The sequence below is a fragment of the Pseudorasbora parva genome, chromosome 4, assembly GCF_024679245.1.
Source record: "Pseudorasbora parva isolate DD20220531a chromosome 4, ASM2467924v1, whole genome shotgun sequence".
In the NCBI taxonomy this organism is placed as follows: Eukaryota; Metazoa; Chordata; class Actinopteri; order Cypriniformes; family Gobionidae; genus Pseudorasbora; species Pseudorasbora parva.
Genome location: NC_090175.1, coordinates 45,549,374 through 45,567,342, shown reverse-complemented (window position 1 = coordinate 45,567,342; position 17,969 = coordinate 45,549,374). Strand labels below are relative to the sequence as shown.

General features: G+C 36.1%; 2 protein-coding genes across 3 annotated transcripts; one reads left to right on the top strand and one right to left on the bottom strand.

Moving 5' to 3' along the window:
* The first annotated feature begins 950 nt into the window (after positions 1-950).
* chic2 (cysteine-rich hydrophobic domain 2) lies at positions 951-5,427 on the top strand. Its single transcript, XM_067441955.1, has 6 exons — positions 951-1,248; positions 2,105-2,159; positions 2,487-2,642; positions 3,658-3,714; positions 3,796-3,855; positions 3,946-5,427. The coding sequence occupies exons 1-6, from the start codon at positions 1,115-1,117 to the stop codon at positions 3,994-3,996; spliced, it is 513 nt and encodes a 170-aa protein (XP_067298056.1). The 5' UTR covers positions 951-1,114; the 3' UTR covers positions 3,997-5,427.
* Positions 5,428-5,989: 562 nt separating this feature from the next.
* LOC137073446 (OCIA domain-containing protein 1-like) lies at positions 5,990-14,709 on the bottom strand. 2 transcript variants are annotated; one of them, XM_067441953.1, is made up of 8 exons: positions 14,554-14,709; positions 12,995-13,079; positions 12,848-12,901; positions 12,719-12,766; positions 12,498-12,627; positions 11,372-11,532; positions 8,750-8,902; positions 5,990-6,098 (listed from the first exon to the last, which is right to left on the bottom strand). In XM_067441953.1, exons 1-8 carry the CDS (start codon positions 14,593-14,595, stop codon positions 6,061-6,063), a joined length of 711 nt encoding a protein of 236 aa, XP_067298054.1. In that variant the 5' UTR covers positions 14,596-14,709; the 3' UTR covers positions 5,990-6,060. The 2 variants fall into 2 exon arrangements, with proteins under 2 accessions (XP_067298054.1, XP_067298055.1); XM_067441954.1 differs by having other exon boundaries at positions 8,750-8,899.
* Positions 14,710-17,969: the final 3,260 nt, after the last annotated feature.

The following is a 17,969-nucleotide window of genomic DNA, read 5'->3' as shown; positions in this document are numbered from 1 at the left end:
GTTGTGTCTTTCATATATATTGTGACTAGAGTAAATGGCAATAAACATTCACAGTTTGTCATGGTATCCCGCTTGATTTAACAAAGATTAACAATTATTATTAGAATTTTAATTAGCTTTTAATTAGCTTGTATATTGTAAATTATTTCTTATGCTCACCAAGGCTGCATTTATTTGAATAAAAATACAGAAAAATATATTACAATTTAAAATTACTATTTCCATTCTGTTATGGCAAAGCTGAATTTTCAGCATTGTTACTTCAGTCTTTAGTGTCACACGATCCTTCAGAAATCATTCTAATGATGATTTGCTGCTCAAGACACATTTCTTATACATTTCTTATTATTTATGTTGAAAACAGTTGTGCTGCTTACTTTTTTTTTATTGATATATACAGTACAAAGTGCAAAAGAATAAAATTTGTCACGTTTGGTCTATTTAATCCTTTTTATTGCTAAACAAGTGTTTATTTCTTTTAACAATATGTACTGACCCCAAACCTTTGAATGGTCAAGTATAATATACTGTAGTCTCGGTACCTAAACAATCAAATATATAACTGAATATATTTGCAAGCACTAGGATACAATGTGCACAAAACGTGTTCTTTAATTAAACATAGCAGATTATTTTACATTTACTACACTATGTGTATGTATGTTCTGTATATTTTGATGTTCTGAAAATAACATACAAGCTAAGAGGGAAACGTTTAATGTTACAAAATTGTATCCATTTATTGGATAAGTTCAATATGAAAAGGAATGAACATGTGTGAATTTATAGTTGTCTTGTTCAAGATCATAAAGCAAATTATTTTACTAATTATAAAGAATGCAGGTCACACTCCGATTATAATATACGTCTAGTTATTCTAACATTTGAAAGCCTCAAGCAGTGAGAATGTGATTTACATACTCTCGCGATGCATCCCGAGATCAACCAACACGAGATTTTCGGCGGATGTTGATATTTTGATCCGGATTTCTGTACTGTCGTTTCTCACCGAGGCCGTGCGATCTGCGTTATTGCCAATATTTGCGTAACGTGTGCGAAACGCGGTCTTTCTCGGCGCTTCTTTCGGGAAGCATAGAGGCCGAGGCGGAGGGCGATGATGGAGGACTTTGATGAGATATACGAGGAGGAGGAAGAGGAAGAGGAGGACGAGGACAGGGCCGCGGAAGAGCAGCTGCTCAAATACGCTCCGGACCCGGTGGTAGTGCGTGGATCCGGGCACGTCACTGTGTAAGATTCCCGGGTGCTCTGGATCTATTCGTATAGATCATTCATCTACCCTAAGTATCATTACAACTGCTTAAGAAATAGTAGCAGTGTTCATGACAAGTCCCAAAAACGGGTTAACAACCTAAATATATTTTGGATGTGCGGATACAATTCTCCTAAATGTTGTTTAAGAAAGCAGTTCACCAGAGTTTTGTCAAGGGAGCTTATATATTGCACGTTTAAGGAGATAGTTCACCCCCAAATTGAAAGCCATGTGATCATGATCTTACCCTCGTGTTCTAAACATATTCTTTCTGACAACCTCAGTCATCGTTTACGTATTTTTTCCATGCTATGAAAGTGAATGTTGCTGAGGCTGACGAGTATTTTTGTTTCGTAGAAAAAAGAAAGTTTTACAGGTTTGGAATAACAAGAGTGAGTAAAACGATGCAACTTTAATTTTTTGGTAAACTACGTCTATACACATATATGACTGTCCTCGCGCGATTGACCCATAAAAGGCTACTGTATAAAGACCCAATTTATACTGTGAATCTAAAATATTTTTTGGTTATAGTACTTATATATTCTTGGATTGATTATTTATTCATAATTTACATTTGTATTAATTTATATATGTATTGCATACTTGTATATTATCACTTATTTATTTTAATATTTTATTATCATCATTACACTTTGTGTGTACACTGTTTGTACTGTGTGTACAACCCATTAACACTTCCTTGCAGCCCCCTGAACAATTATACTATATAGACTATTACAAAAAGATTGAACATTACAGTAAATATACAGTAAACCTACTTGTGGACATTCAGGTTTGAGGAATTAAGTTTTTTTTCTTTCTTTCCTGCAGGTTTGGACTGAGCAATAAATTTGAGTCTGAGTTTCCCTCAGCCCTTACAGGAAAGGTAAGTGTTATTTCAGTGGCTTTTTTAACTCAAGGAGAAACAATTAATGTAGAATTATACATGTTTAATCTAAGTGAAAAGCCCCTTAAAATCGGTCATAACTGGCATTCAGGACTTAAAGGTAATAGTGTATTAATGATTAATAGAATAGTTAACCCCTAATTTTTAGTTGAGCACAAATAAGATGTTTACTAAAATGCTCAAGCTGCTTTCCCCCCTAACTAGTTAAGCATGAAAAACTGTGTGCGTTTTTACAAAGTAGTGCCACGCAATTCTGAGGTTTGATGTGGGTTGTAGATAAATGCGTCAGCGTCACTTTTTTTACAGGTCGCACCAGAGGAGTTCAAAGCCAGCATAAACCGTGTGAACAGCTGTCTGAGGAAGGCTCTCCCGGTGAATGTGCGCTGGCTGCTGTGTGGCTGTCTGTGCTGTTGCTGTACCCTGGGCTTTAGTCTGTGGCCGGTCATCTGTCTTAGCAAAAGGGTGAGTTTGTTCTCAAACCTCAAGGAATGTTCCTGGTTTAAAAGAAGCGTAGCTTTGTCAAAAGCATTTGTAGTAGGCAGTCAGTTACCTGGGAAAATTAATTAAACCAGTTCTTCAGTTTGCAATTGATGTTTACAGAAATGAATCTACAATGGAAATCTATAGGTTAGGAATTTGTTTTTGAATTTGAGGTGTTATTTTGGTATTGCATTCAATATTGACCGTTTTAGTGCAATAGAATTATTGGTAACACTTTAGAATAAGGTTCAATGTGTTAAATGGATAGTTCACCCAACCTATATGAGTTTCTTTCTTTTGCTGAACACAAAAGAAAATAGTTTGAAGAATGTTTGTAACTGAGCAGATAGAACAACTATTGACTACCATAGTATTTTTTCCCTACTATAGTAGTGAATGCTACAATGACTATTTAACATATTTTACTTGACTGCAATGATTTTAATATAAATAGACAAAAGCTTTATTCAGAGATGTTTAACTGATGTATTTAAAAAAGTATCACCTCTATGTATTTTTAGAATATATTTTATTAACCTATTATGTTTTTTGCCATGCCTTATTGCGTATTGCTATTTATTTGTAAATAAATAATAATAATTTAAGCACCCAGCATTCCTTGCGATTTATATTCCGTTTTATTATTATTTAATATTTTTGCAAATTGAGGGGTAATATTTTCTTTGATTAACTGACTGCAATAAATCTGCATATTAGAATGATTGCTGAAGGATCATGTGACTGAAAACTGGCTGTAATGGCTGCTGAAAATTCATATTTGACAGCATATATATTAAAAATGAAAATATTAAAAATGAAAATAATTTATTAAATGGTAACTATTATACAAATATTACAGTTTTACTTACTGTAATAGGTTTTACATTTTATACATGTATTCTTACTAACCCCTTTTAAACTTTTAAAAGGTAGGGTACATTATAGGACAAAAAACAGGCTCTTGTCATGTGCTGAATAGTGTCTTTTTCACCAATAGACACGCAGATCCATAGAGAAGCTATTGGAGTGGGAAAACAGCAGATTGTATCACAAGGTACGTAGAAGACCTTGTGTTTTTTTTTACAGTTTGTATTTTACTGTCCGGTGCTGACTTTAGCTGTGTTTGTTCATCAAGCTGTGTTTGCATTGGAGGCTCAGCAAAAGGAAGTGTGAAACCAACAACATGATGGAATATGTAAGCCAACTACAAAAACACACCTAAAACTATTTAAGCCGTTTCAAAGTGAAATGTGTAAATTCACATCCACCATTTCTCTATTTAAAGGTCATCCAAATAGAGTTTCTACCCAAGATTCCCATCTTCCGGCCGGATTAGCAGTGGTGGGCCTGAGCTCATCCCTCCGGTGTGGTCTTCCTGAGGTGCCTTTCTCCGGTACTGTCATGGTTCTATCATGTGGCCTCTTCCCTTTTTCCCTCCACACTCTGAGCAAGAGACTCGCCTCACGTCCGAGCGCCACTCACAGCACTCCTCACCTGAGAAAGCACTGTTTACAACCCGCATACACACATACTGAGGCACACATCTGTGCCGTTTTGGTTTTGCGAGTGCATGAATACACAAAGAGGGACCTTTACTGTCACATGACTACACGGAGCCTGCGAGGAGGCCACGGAAAAGTAACTTCTGAAGCTGGAGCGTCTACTACACCTTAATCACATCACAGTCTGCACACTAGCTAAGCGACTTCCTGTTGCCGACAACCACCACCATGGAGTGAATCAGTGAAGAATGGCTCGAGGAAGTGGCAACTGTAGAATTAAACTTTTCCTGTTAATAAAAAAAAAGAAAAAAAAAAGATGGATGGTAGGAACGATTCATATGGATTTTCAGTTAGCTGAAAGCCACATGGATACGGCCAATGCACAATACATAGTTCTCCATCTCTCCTTATCACAAATGATCATCTATATACAAAGACAATCAAACACTGACTGTGCCACGCACCATCTAGACTCTGACGGGACTTTTGAGTCTAGTGGAAGTCACGGATCTGATGCGGTCCAGGTGCACCAATGGGTAGTGATGCAGGACAGATTAGAATTGTTTTGCTGTTCTTTTTTTCCAAGCATTTTTTTGTATTATTATCTTTGTTTACTTGCTCAGTCAAGACGAGTGGCAAATGTTTGTCTCTTGATTTTGTGTGTGGAGGTGTTTCTGTCTGTCCCTGAGATATTTGTTTGTCATTTTGTTCACGTGTGAGACAAATCAAAACATTTAAGGGTTTGTTGGGTCATGGAAAAAGTTAAACAATTCATTCTAACGAATTATCGGGAGTCAAAAAAAAAAAAAAGATTTTAAATTATGAACCCACAAATATTAGTTTCTCCAGGGCAGAAAAACATGATTTCTACTTTTTTCTATTTAATATTTTTCACTTAATTTAGTTTTTTTTTCCATCTTTGTTTCAATCCTGGGTCAGGTGTGAAGACTAAGCAAATCATATGCAGGCCTTTTCTCTTAGTGAACTATACTTGTGTAAATGTATCCAATTGTAGGTTAATAAAACAGTTATATCCCAAAAGCCAATAAGACTTTTGGTCCTACAAGGTCTCAAAACCTGGTGTGTGTGTGTGTGTGTGTGTGTGTGTGAGAATGTGAATACTGATATTATATCTTAAATTACAATGCCCTATCTCTTGTCTGATGTCATCACAAATCCCAGGGACATCTTCTTTATTTTTCCAAAAATTATTTCAGTGTATTTATGTACAATGTGTGTACAGAAATAAAATATGCCCAAGTTGATTTGCTTATTTTTTCCCCCCATTTTATGTGTAGTGTATGCCTATATTTTGATGTCTTTATGTTGAATTTAAAAGATTTAACCAAATTAACCACAATTATTGTGGGTCAGTCTTAAAACTATACCTACTGATACTCTTACTTCTTATTAGGGGTTTATGAATCTCAAGTATTAAACTATGACATGTAATTCATCCCAGCTCCAAATATGCTCCAGACTTAAACATTTCCTCCAACTGTCATTATGAAATAAGTGGGGGAAAATCAGTCTTAGATGGCATATGTTACGGTGTGCTAAAAACTATTTTGCTTCTATTCCTAGCTTTGGATAAAAATGTATGATTTTATGATTTTGACCATAGCTTTAGTTGAGTAGATCCATACCATAGCTTTAATTTCTGAGTGGGAAAGAACCATTAAAAATGCATTTTGAGCATGCAAAAACCAAACTATCCTAACAATTTCACATTTTTGCTACTATTAATAGATAATTTTGTGAACTGTGCACAATTTAAAAACCAACAGTTCAATATTTAACTCAAATAATGAGTCAATGACAGTCATGTCTCAGACACAGACATCTCTGTATTGTTAAAGACATCAGTTACAGACAGTGAAACAGTGTTGAAGCAACTCTTACTCCTCCCATGTGTCTCCGTATATATTCTTCTTCCCTGTTTACAAAAAAAGAAATATATAAAACATATACATCATGTATTTTTTTTTCATTTTATTAATATAAGTACAAAACACTATTCTTATTTAATACAGAGAATGATTTAAATCAATATTCGGTAACTTTCTGGTAGTCCTTCTTAGATATGTTACATGTACTTACTATAGTAATAACAGTAAATTATGCATAATTACATGCAACTAAAGGCTGATTTATCTTTTTGCGTCAGACCTGCACCGTAGTCTCTACGGCGTAGGCTACGCGTGCTACACAGAGCCTACGACGTAGCTTTAGCGTACACTTGATGCAGAAGTATAAATTGGGCTTAACCTTCAAACAAATCCTAATCTTACCCGGACCCTATAGTAAGTACATGTACTTAATTAATATTACTCAGTACTTCAATAATTATACTAACATACTAATTAATTATTATAATTAAACCTATTACACCTTAAAACAGTGTAACCTAATATTTTTATTCAGCAACAATGCATTTTATTATAACGTAAAATATATATTTCATATAAATTCTGTTCTTTAGTAGCCTATTTTCCATTCATCAAAGAATCCTAAAAAAAGTATTTCAGTTTCCACAAAAATATTACCTTTTTTTTTTTACATTAATTAGAAATGTTTTCTGAGTACCAAATCAGCAAATTAGAATGATTCTGAAGGATGGCTAATGGCTGCTAAAGTTCAAGCTTTACCATCACATCAATAAATTTGGTTATAAAATTTATGAAAATAAAAACAGTTACTTTAAATTGACTAAAACTGTTTTTGATCAAATAAACGTGGCTTTGGTGAGTATGTGTGTAGTGTAACCTGTGCTCTCTCTGTGATGTCAATTCATAAGTAGTAACTTCTATTTTCTCCATGTATATTTCAGTGTTTTGTTTAGAGGACATAAATAAATGACAGACATGGGCTGTGTCCAAAATCGCCCCCTACACCCTTAAATAGGGCAATATTTGAGGGAACAGCCATTTGTAGTGTTGTTGAAACCATTGTGGACGTTATTGAGTGCAATCATTCAATCCCATAATACACCGCAATAACGAGTGTACAACTGATGAACACTTAAAAGCTAGACTAGAGAATACCCATAGTGCACTTTGAGGGCCATGCTCAATTAATTCCCGTGTCTGACCAGAAGTTTTCCAAACCGCTGGTCCAAAGTAATATCCTTATTACGTAAAGACAGTGGTGGAATGTAACGAAGTACAATTTTTTTTAAGTATCTGTACTTTACTTAAAGGGGGGATGAAACACTCAGTTTCAGTCAATCTCATGTCAATCTTGAGTACCTATAGAGTAGTATTGCATCCTTCATATCTACAAAAGGTCTTAATTTTTTTTAATTATAAAAGAAAGATAGGCTGTACCTTTCAAGTCTTTCTGGAAAAAAAAGGAGTGGATGGAGGCGTATCGTGTGGGCAGAGCTAAAGAATCACGATCGCGCATGTAAAAGAAAACGTTACCCTAATAAACCATGGCTATCAATCAGATTCAACCATACATATATAATCCAGAATCAGATCTGGAGGCTGAAATAAAGTGAACAGGAGAAGCAGCAAACAGCAGGACGTCCGTCTCTGTGGTATGTAATATTACTGTATTTAGTGGCTTGTTAACATTTGTGTGTGTTTACTCATGGTTTATGAGGACATGATTTGGTTTATGGACTATCGTATGCGACTAAACCTTAGCAGTAGCAAGCGAGACGGGTTTACACGTCAGACTAGTGTATACATAGAAAAACAACGGAGTATCGCATTTGAATGAAGAAGCACGCTTTGTGTGAACGTCCCCTAGGTTTAAGTTTGGGGTGGTTTAACAAACAAACTGACACCTATAGTGCTCAGCTGAACAAATGTATTTAAACACACACTATAGATCGTATGCTCCATTGATAAATTAACTGTATACAATCGTGTTGTTTACTGATGTTTACTTATGTGACGATAGCCAACAACATAGACATTTGAAGCAGTTTTACTCACCGCCTGCTTCTAAAGCAGGACCGTTCCATCAAAAACACACTTCTTTGGTGACATTGTTGATTTGGTGAAGTCCTGTGACTGCAGTGAGTTTAGCGTTTATGGGTGTCGTGCATTTGCTCTCTCACTGGTTGCAGAAGAAGAGCCCGTACGGCCCATACAAGGACATTCCGCCCCATCTACGTCAAGCGGACACATACTCGGAAAAAACTCTCCGAAACTTGTGTGAAACCGGAAGGAGTATTTTTTTTTTTAAATAGAAATACTCCACTAAACATCCAACTTATTTTTTGAAACTTTGTCCATGTTTAGGATGGGAATCCAAGTCTTTAACAGTGTAAAAAGCTCAGTATGCATGAAACAGCATTTCATGAGTTCATTTCAAGAGTTCAAGAAAAATATTTTCATTACTACTCAAACTGCCAGTTAGCTAAGTGTTAAAGAGGATTTTTAAACAGCAGGCACAAACTACACAAAAGCGGCAGCTCTTCCGACACTCTCAAAGTCCAAATTCACTTGCTCATTTTTATACACAAGTTGGCTACATTAGTGGAGTAATGTAGGGAATAGTGAATAAGGGGATATAGGGGGCGATTTCAAACACAGCTCTGGTTAGGATGTTGAATATTATATTGGCAGATCTCACCTCTCTTGGCCGGAGTGGCAACGGCCGAAGACTTCAGCAGTGCGTCTGGTTTCGGCGTCATTGTGACTTCATAGTTTTCCCTGTTCTTACTCTGTAGGTCCTTGTACAGAATTCCTTTCTTCTGTATATCCTCCTCAATGTAAGATGATTCTGCTGGATTTGAGGGAAGGTTTAAAATAACGCACAGGGATGGGCAAACACCTGGTGCATTCATGAGATGTCATAATTACTGTAATTAAACCGTGTTTATGTCCTCGTAGACCTTGTCATTACAACTTGGAAGCTAGACATTTTCGGAGAGCTCCTACTTGTACCATGTACGCGCTGTACCAACTGACCACTGCAGATTCATTTGACCATTGATAGTGCCTGATGACATGAACAGCTCAGAGTAGAAAACTTACATATAAATACGAACATCCCAGGAGGACTTGTGCTGCCTTCACGTGCTCTCGGAATTATTGTAAATACGAGTTTCCGAGGTAAACATTGCACATGAACTTCCTCTGATGTCGTGTTTACCACTGGGAAGTTCGGAAATAATTTTGATACCCAAGTTCCCGAGATGGCGTGGCATAACCGTTAAAAATTGCGGATGGGAGATGAATTTCTGCTGTGGCAGGTGTTTTATTAGGGGTTTTTTTCCACAACAATTTCATTGTCTTGTTGTCAAAGTAGAACATATTTACATAAATTACCTGATAATCATTTGATTGGTATATATATATATATATATACATATATATATATCATAGACTACATATAGCATTTATTTAATTAAAAATGCAGTAAAAAACGTAATACAATGAAATAATTTTCTGATGTACATCATCTGTTCGCTAAATGAATATATAGTAAAGTGTCATTTATTTCTGTGTTCAAAGCTGAATTTATCATCATTTCTCCAGTCTTCAGTGTCACTAATCATTCTCATATTAGGATTTAGCATAGATTTGATGCTCAACAAACATTTATGATTATTATCAGTGTTGAAAACAGTTTTGTTGCTCATGATCATGCAGCTTCATTTTTGCGGAAACCACCATACCATTCAAACATTTGCGGTAAAATTAAAAAAGAGAGAAATTAATACTTTTGTTGATCAGACATAGGCTACATTAAATTGATCACAAGTGATATTTTTAATATTACAAAAGATAATATATTTAATAAATGCTATCCATCGAACCTTCTCATCAAAGAATCCTGAAAAATAAAATGTATCATGGTTTCCACAACATTTTTAAGCAGCACAACTGTTTTCACCACAGATAATAATCAAAAATGTTTCTTGATTATGAAATCCTCATATGAGAGTGATTAGTGAAGGATCATGTGACACTGAAGAGTGGATTAATGATGATAAATTCAGCTTTGATAAAAGGAATAAATCACACTTTACAATATTCACATAGAAAAGGCTGCTTTCATTTGTAATGGTATTTCACAATATTACTGTTTTAACTGTATTTTTGATTAAATAAATGCAGCTTTGGTGAGCAGAAGATAAACATTTTTAAAAGCTGTCAGTTAGCACTGCATTATTCATATGATATAGGCCTACTTTATAGTCAATAAATAGCCTACATTGAGATGGCTTGAAAAACACACATAAAGCATATATATTGTCGCAATCGTCTGATTGTCGTCATCACGTTTCATCACTCATAACGATTGTTTTCCTTCAGCTGCAGCTCCAGTGACAAAGTTTCTACGAATCCCCTTTTGGACTTTCTGTGAGAGCGCCCTCCTCATATTTAGATACGAATAAAATGACAGGTCATGCATAGATTATTTTTTGTCTCTGAATTTAAATCTTGATGTATTTATCATGTATTCATGTATTGATTGTGACCTCAAGAAGCGCGCAATCGAGGTAGGGAAAGCTCTCTTTAGCGTCCCTGTTAACTTGCCCGCCCTCGCGCAGGTAACGTCGGTTCATATCCCGCTCATATCCCCCACCCAGTAAACGTGCGGAGGATGAAAGTACACTTTATTAAAAGTGCAGGGGACACGTCCCGTAATCTACGCCCATGCTTGAATTGAACACTAAGCTTGCTTACTTCCATCCGTCAGACTCGCGTGGTATCTCGATAACCAGGCATCTCATTCAATGGCGAGCTCAGTCGGCGCTGTGTGCTTCAAGATTCTGACGCAAGTGAGCTAAGATTCCGATTGGCCCAGAGAAATGTCAGTTATAAGAATTATCCAATAGTGTTTCGCATGTCTAGTCTACAGAACTGTAGACCCCCCCCCCCCCCCCCCAACACGCCACAAAAAAAAAAACTCTTCAGTTCTACGCGATTCGCGTAAATGACCCAATTGAAAACGGCGATTGTCGCCGAAAAGCGACAAGTTTGCAGGTATGATTTTGGGGATGCGGTTTTGGAAAGAGCCCAGAAGGGAGAAGGTGGAGTGAATGGAAATAATGAGCTGTCGTGAGAGCTCTACAGACACTCAATTTTTATTCTTTCTTTTTCAGAGTACTTACATTTTAATTATGTATTGATATATAAAGAAAGTTTAAACAAATTTGGAAAAAAAGGTTTTTTAACCAATTCCTACCTACCCTACCTTTAAGGGCAGTTTTTAATGCAAATAAATGATGACACTTTAACTTGCCTGTAATTTGAGTTCCATAGTTGTCTGTTGAATGCATGGGTTTACTGTAAGTGAAATCACTAGCATAGGAGACCGACTGATCCCTCTGATCATCAAGCTGAAAGGCTGGCTCAAGATCAGCTTCGTTTGGATCACTCAACCCCGGCTGCTCATGAGTAAACCTGGGGGGAAAAAACTATGAAAATGTCACACAAAAAAATCTTTCAAAACATCGCTCCTTTTATTTAAAGGAGATAAAATGGAAGTAGCAACAGATCTTTTGTTCTGTATTGTTATGTTCATCTGAATGTAGTGGCTTATCAAAAATGAAAATAAAAAATTAGGGTGGGACTTGGTTCTATGTTGATGTTGATTGGAATTTGAGGCCTGTTTACAGCTGGTTCCCTTTTGGTTGATTGGATCACAAGTAGATGAGGGAGACCCGTACCCGTTTACAGCTGGTGCTTTAATCCTTCTCTTTTGTCCACTTTCAACTACTTCTGTCCTGATTTCTTTGAGGAGTGGTGGTCTATAAGTTGTATGGGTTTTTCAGATCTTTCGATGTAATGGACAAAATAAGATCATGTAATTTACATATGAATGTGCCCGGAGACGATGGAAAGACATACGGAGAGAAGCAGCTTTCGTTTTTCTGCTCCGATAGCCGAAACGTGGTGAGTGCATGTTAAAATCAGGAATGATGAGAGAACATTGTGCTTGGGTCTTCAGCTGACAAAGTTTAAATCCCGTCTGGCTAGCGCACTTCCCATAATGTTTACGTGTTAGGTCAAAAGGTGGAGAGTAGGCAGCCTTTTGTGGCTGTTCAAACCACATGAGTGTTCACATTACAAAAGCAATCCGGTCTAATGCGTTTTCGACTACCTCTGAAAGTGGTCGAAAGCTTAAAAAATTAAAAACGTGTTTTGCGTCATCCTCTTGTGATCCGATCGACTAAAACACATCTTAATGCCAGGTGTGCTATGAAAAGCACCTGAGATGTAAGTGTAACACTAAAAAAATGGAGGAATATGTGTTTGCAGGGTGGGGTTTTAGCAGGCTAAATGAGTGGGGAAGTCCAGAATATGTCAGCAGTAATTTTCACCTGAAGGTCCAGATATGACATTTAGATTAAACATTATGTGCTTACTTTGGTGGTTGGTGGTGCTGTTTCTGTCTCAGTGCTTCCCCCAGTGGTGAGTTCTCCAAGCTCTTAAACTTCTCCTGGCATGCATTCATATATGACATCTTCCCTCCGAGGTACCCACAAACACCAGCAACTAACACATATTAAACACACACATGCATATTCTAACACCGAGTCTAACAATAAACCATCTCACAGTTACATTAAGGGTAAATGTTACTCACACGCTAATTTAGGCAATGATCCAAATCTGCCAGAGGACGTAAGAGCACCTACAACAATTCAATCAAAAGATTTACATTATAGTTTAGAGGTTTAGGTTTGGTAAGATTCTCAACAACAAAAAAACCCACCTCTAGAAATAAGGAACTGAGTGAAGGCCATGCTGGTGGCAGATATAGGGAGAGCTGTATGAATGTAAAGACAGAAAAATAAATCAGTTATAATATCAATAAAACCACACGCATAATAATGTTTAAAAACACTAGACATCTACTCACATCTGTACCAGAAGCTTTCCTGATTGCACTCCCTGAACACCCTCCTCTCCTCCTCAGTGGGGATGTAGTCAATTCCAATGGGACCCTACACACACATATTGAAACATAATATACGGTGGCAAGAAAAATTATGGGAACCCCTGGCAGAATCTGTGAAAATGTGAACACTTTTAACAAAATAAGAGAGATCATAAAAACTGGATGATATTTTTATTTTATTTAGTACTGTCCTGAATAAATATTTAACATAAAAAATGTTTACATATAGTCTACAAGACAATAAATTAGCTGAATTTATAAAAATGACCCCCGTTCAATAGTTTATGAAGCCCTTGATTCTTAATACTGTGTGTCATTACCAGGATGACCGCGGCTGTTCTTTTGTTCTGTGATGGTTGTTCATCATGGGTCCCTTAAAATGGCCAATGTTCTTTAAAAAAATATCATCCAGCTCCTGAAATTTTCTGTTTTTTCCATATTTGAACCCTTTGAGGCAGTGATCCATATTTTCTCACTGAGGACAATCGAGGGACTCAAACACAACTTTTAAAAATGGTTGAAACATTCACTGATGCTCCAGAAGGAAACACCACGCAGTAAGTGAAAACTTTTTTAATTTGAAGATCAAGGTAAATTGTATTTAATTAGTCTTCCCCTTTCCGAAGGGCAGTCCTAAAAAAAAGTATATTTAATCAAAATAAAAACAATTTGGACATTTTCATCCTGTTCAAAAGTTTTTTAACCCGACTGTAATTGCGTTTTCTTCTGGAGCATCAGTAAATGTGTCAGCCTTTTTTAATACTTGTGTTTGAGTCCCTCAGTTGTCCTCAGTGTGAAAAGATGGATCTCAAAATCATACAGCTAGAAAGGGTTCAAATTTGCAAAAGATGCTGGGGAAAAAAGAAGAATTGTTGGGACCTGGAGGATTTTTCTAAAGAACATTGGGCAGTTTAACTGCTCAGGAAAAACAAGGGACTCAAGAACAACCATCAAAAAAATAAAATAAGCCATGGTTCATCCAAGTTACAACACATTTTTGTTTAAATTCAGCTATTATTTTTCTTGTGGACTATATGTCAACATATTTTATGTAAAATATCTTATTCAGAACAGAACTAAATAAAAAAAACATGCATGTTGTATGATCCCTCGCATTTTGTTAAAAATTATTCACATTTTCACAGATTTTGCAAGGGTTTCACATATTTTTTCTTGCCACACTCAGAAACATAGATATCAAGTTAGCTATGTGTCTCTAAATGTGATTAATGTTTTAATATTTTTCATATTAAATAATTTATTAAATAATATCAATAATAATAACGTAGTAAAATACTACTATAATAATAATATTATAGTAATAATAATATCCAGAAGCATGGTATTATAATGGTAAGACAGGTGAGATCTAGCATGCATTATGATGCATAAGCAGGTCTACTGATTATGTGACTCTATAGTGAAGAAGACCAACACAACATTCCGCATTACAGTGCATAAACCTGGCAACAAATCTATCATTTTCTGTCTTTTTAGGTGATATGTGTTACCAAACACACCAATGCTGCATGTCTTGGCCGTTCAGAGTCCTGCTGGGACATTGTGCATCCTCTGTTGCTCTCTCCGGCAAATGCAAATGTCAAATCTACTGGATTCTTCTTCCTCGACTGTATAGTAGGAGTTCATGGTTACCGGCTGTCATGCCATCAAGCGGTTTGACATGGAATAGCAACAAATGCGTCTTCAACTTTATTGTTATTTTTTTAAAAACCTAATCTCGAAATGTTGTACCAAACTATATACTAGCACATTTGTTAAAGTAAAAGTATATATTGGATCATCTCAAGGTCGTCAGGTGGAACCTTGTAATGAAGTTGATGGACACTGGAGCCCCCTAGTGGACATTATGCTGTATTATCATTATCCGCAACGCAGCACAGCAGGACACCAAAGATACCTTTGAACCGCGCACGAGAACGTGTATTAATTATGATATTATAATTGTGTGTGTGATATTATATATTATTAAATCCCTTAATGATGCCTGACGTGAATCTGGTATAATAGTGTCACTTTTTATTAACAGTTTTTTGTTTTGTTTTTCTATGCTAATCTGACATTATTAGTTATCTCCTTTGCTCCATTATTCTAAACTGGGAAAATAATTTATTCAGATAGTGATGGATCAGCTCCAACAGAATTGTTACGTATATGGCTCCTTTTCAGGTCACAGGGTATGTCTGTCTGTTTGTGTAGGCTATTTTTAGCCTACATATTATTTTTACTTTTTTGTTTGTAGTCTGTCAGTTTATCTAACACATTATAAGAATAACAAATATAGAATAATATTTAATATAATATATAATATTTCCTTTATGATAAGGAAATGTTTATAGTGATATCAAACATTCAATATGAGCCTTTACAAGATTTATCTGTGGAACTATTTTATTGTATTCTTTGGATACGATATGTGTACTTTAAATAAATAGAAATTATATCAAAACATCAGTCTATTTTTGTCTCTATAAATTTTACCTTTAAAGGTGAAACCATGGTTTCCATTGTGACAAATTACTCCATATGCGCAATTGGGGGAGGTTATGTTATGTTTCGCTATAATTAATAGCTTCTATTTTCAGTTCACGAAATTAAATTAACACATAATATAATAGTAGTTGATACTAGTTGAGTGCTTTTAAACCAGCAGGGAGCACTGCACTGTCTCTCTGAAGTCACAACTTCCTCTTCATATGATGTATGGAAAAAAACTGAGGAAAATATCTTCAGTACAAAGTTTAACTTGCATTCTTCTGCATTAGATTAAGATAAGTTTGATTTACAATGCTTATTTTATGGTTCCTAATATGACATCTAATATGTAAATACACATAGATCAGGCATAACATTATTACCTAATATTGTGTTGGTCCCCCTTTTGCAGCCAATACAGCCCTGACCCGTCAAGGCATGGACTCCACCAGACCCCTGAAGGTGTGCTGTGGTATCAGGCACCAAGATGTTTGCAGCAGATCCTTTAAGTCCTGTAAGTTATGATATGGGGCCTTCATGGAGCTGACTTGTTTGTTCAGCACCAATGCTTAGGTAGGTGGTATGTGTCAAAGTAACGGATGGCAGGACCCAAGGTCTCCCAGCACAACATTGTCCAAAGCACCTCCACTGGCTTGCCTTCTTCCCATAGTGCATCCTGGTGCCATGTTTTCCCCAGGTACAATGCACACACACCTGGCCATCCACCTGGTAAAAGTAAAAGAAAACGTGATTCATCAAATCAGGCCAGCTTCCATTGCTCCGTGGTCCAGGTCTGATACTCACGTGCCCACTTTTTGCACTTTCACCAGTGGACTGAGGTCAGCATAGGCACCCTGACTGGCCTGCGGCTATGCAGCCCCATACGCAACAAACTGCTATGCACTGTGTATTCTGTATTCCCCTTTGCCGCCAATGACCACTGTTTCTTCCTTAGACAACTTTTGATAGATATTGACCACTGCAGACCAGGAACAGCCAACATGAGTCACAGTTTTGGAGATGCTTGTCATCTAGCCACCAAAATTTGGCCCTTGTCAAACTCGCTCAAATCCTTACGCCTGCCCATTTTCCCTGTTTCTAAACACATAAACTTTGAGAACAAAATGTTCACTTGCTACCTAATATATCCCACCTAACAGAGGCAATGATGAAGAGATAATCAGTGTTATTAACTTCACCTGTCAGTGGTCATAATGCTATGCCTGAACGGTGTATTAGGGGAGATCGTTTCCCCCACAGCCCTGCGATGGATTGGCCATACATGCAGTGAAATGCTGGAATGGGCTCTAGCATCTTCTTCACATCTGCATGTTGTTTGGAAAGTGGATGGATGGATGGATGGATAGACGTTTCCCCCATTGTCATGATAGAGATCTCATTCATTCATTCAGAAATTGATTGTCATGTGATGTGATATGCAGATGCAGGATCAACAGGAATTTTCATGTATTGATCAGTGCCCTAGATTCAGAGTTACACACACACACACACACACACACACACACACACACACACACACACACACACACACACACACACACACACACACACACACACACACACACACACACACACACACACACACACACACACACGGACATAGGTTTTTGTCCTCATTAGAGGACATTTGCCATTTTTATTTCTCAGAAACCCTACATGTGACAGTTGTAAATCTGGTGTGTATTAAAGAGGGAATCCTGGGCTGTTCAGTGATTCCTATTTAGGAAGATATGGACTCGCATAGTTCTTTTAAAATGTCCGACCATTCACAGTTCAGCTCATTTTATGGAAGAGAAACATTAGGTGAGTTATTTTGGCAACTTTTAAATTATATTGTAATTCATTTTAAATGTACATATAAATGTATAAATGTAATATATTTTAAACTATAATACAGAAAAAAATTGTATCATTAAGATTTTAGTTTTTAATTCTCTTTTTCATTTTAAGTTTTAGTAATTTTGTTGTGTGTTTTTGTCTTCTTTTTTTATATATCTACATAAGTTTTAATTGATTTTTATTTAGTTTAGTGCATGTCATATAAAATGATAAATGTTGTCCTGGCAACTAGTTGAATTAAAATATATTTTATAAAGTGTATTTTATTGTAATTTTAAGAGTAAAATTGTAATTTTATTATAAAGTGTATTTATCTGTAACAAAAATGTTTTTATGACTTTAGTTTAGTCAGTTGTAATAATCCCACAAGAAAGACAGATTTGGAGACATTCAGGGAGACACAAATTAATAGTGTACCAAAAAAAAAAAAAAAATCCAATTTTAGATATTTTTATGAAGCATATTCCAAAGTATTATTTTCATTATACATTTTTTTTAATTATGTCTATTAAAGAACTTTTATGGTACATACCATAAAACAAAATGTGTGTCTGTGTGTGTGTGAGAAACGTGACACATCAGA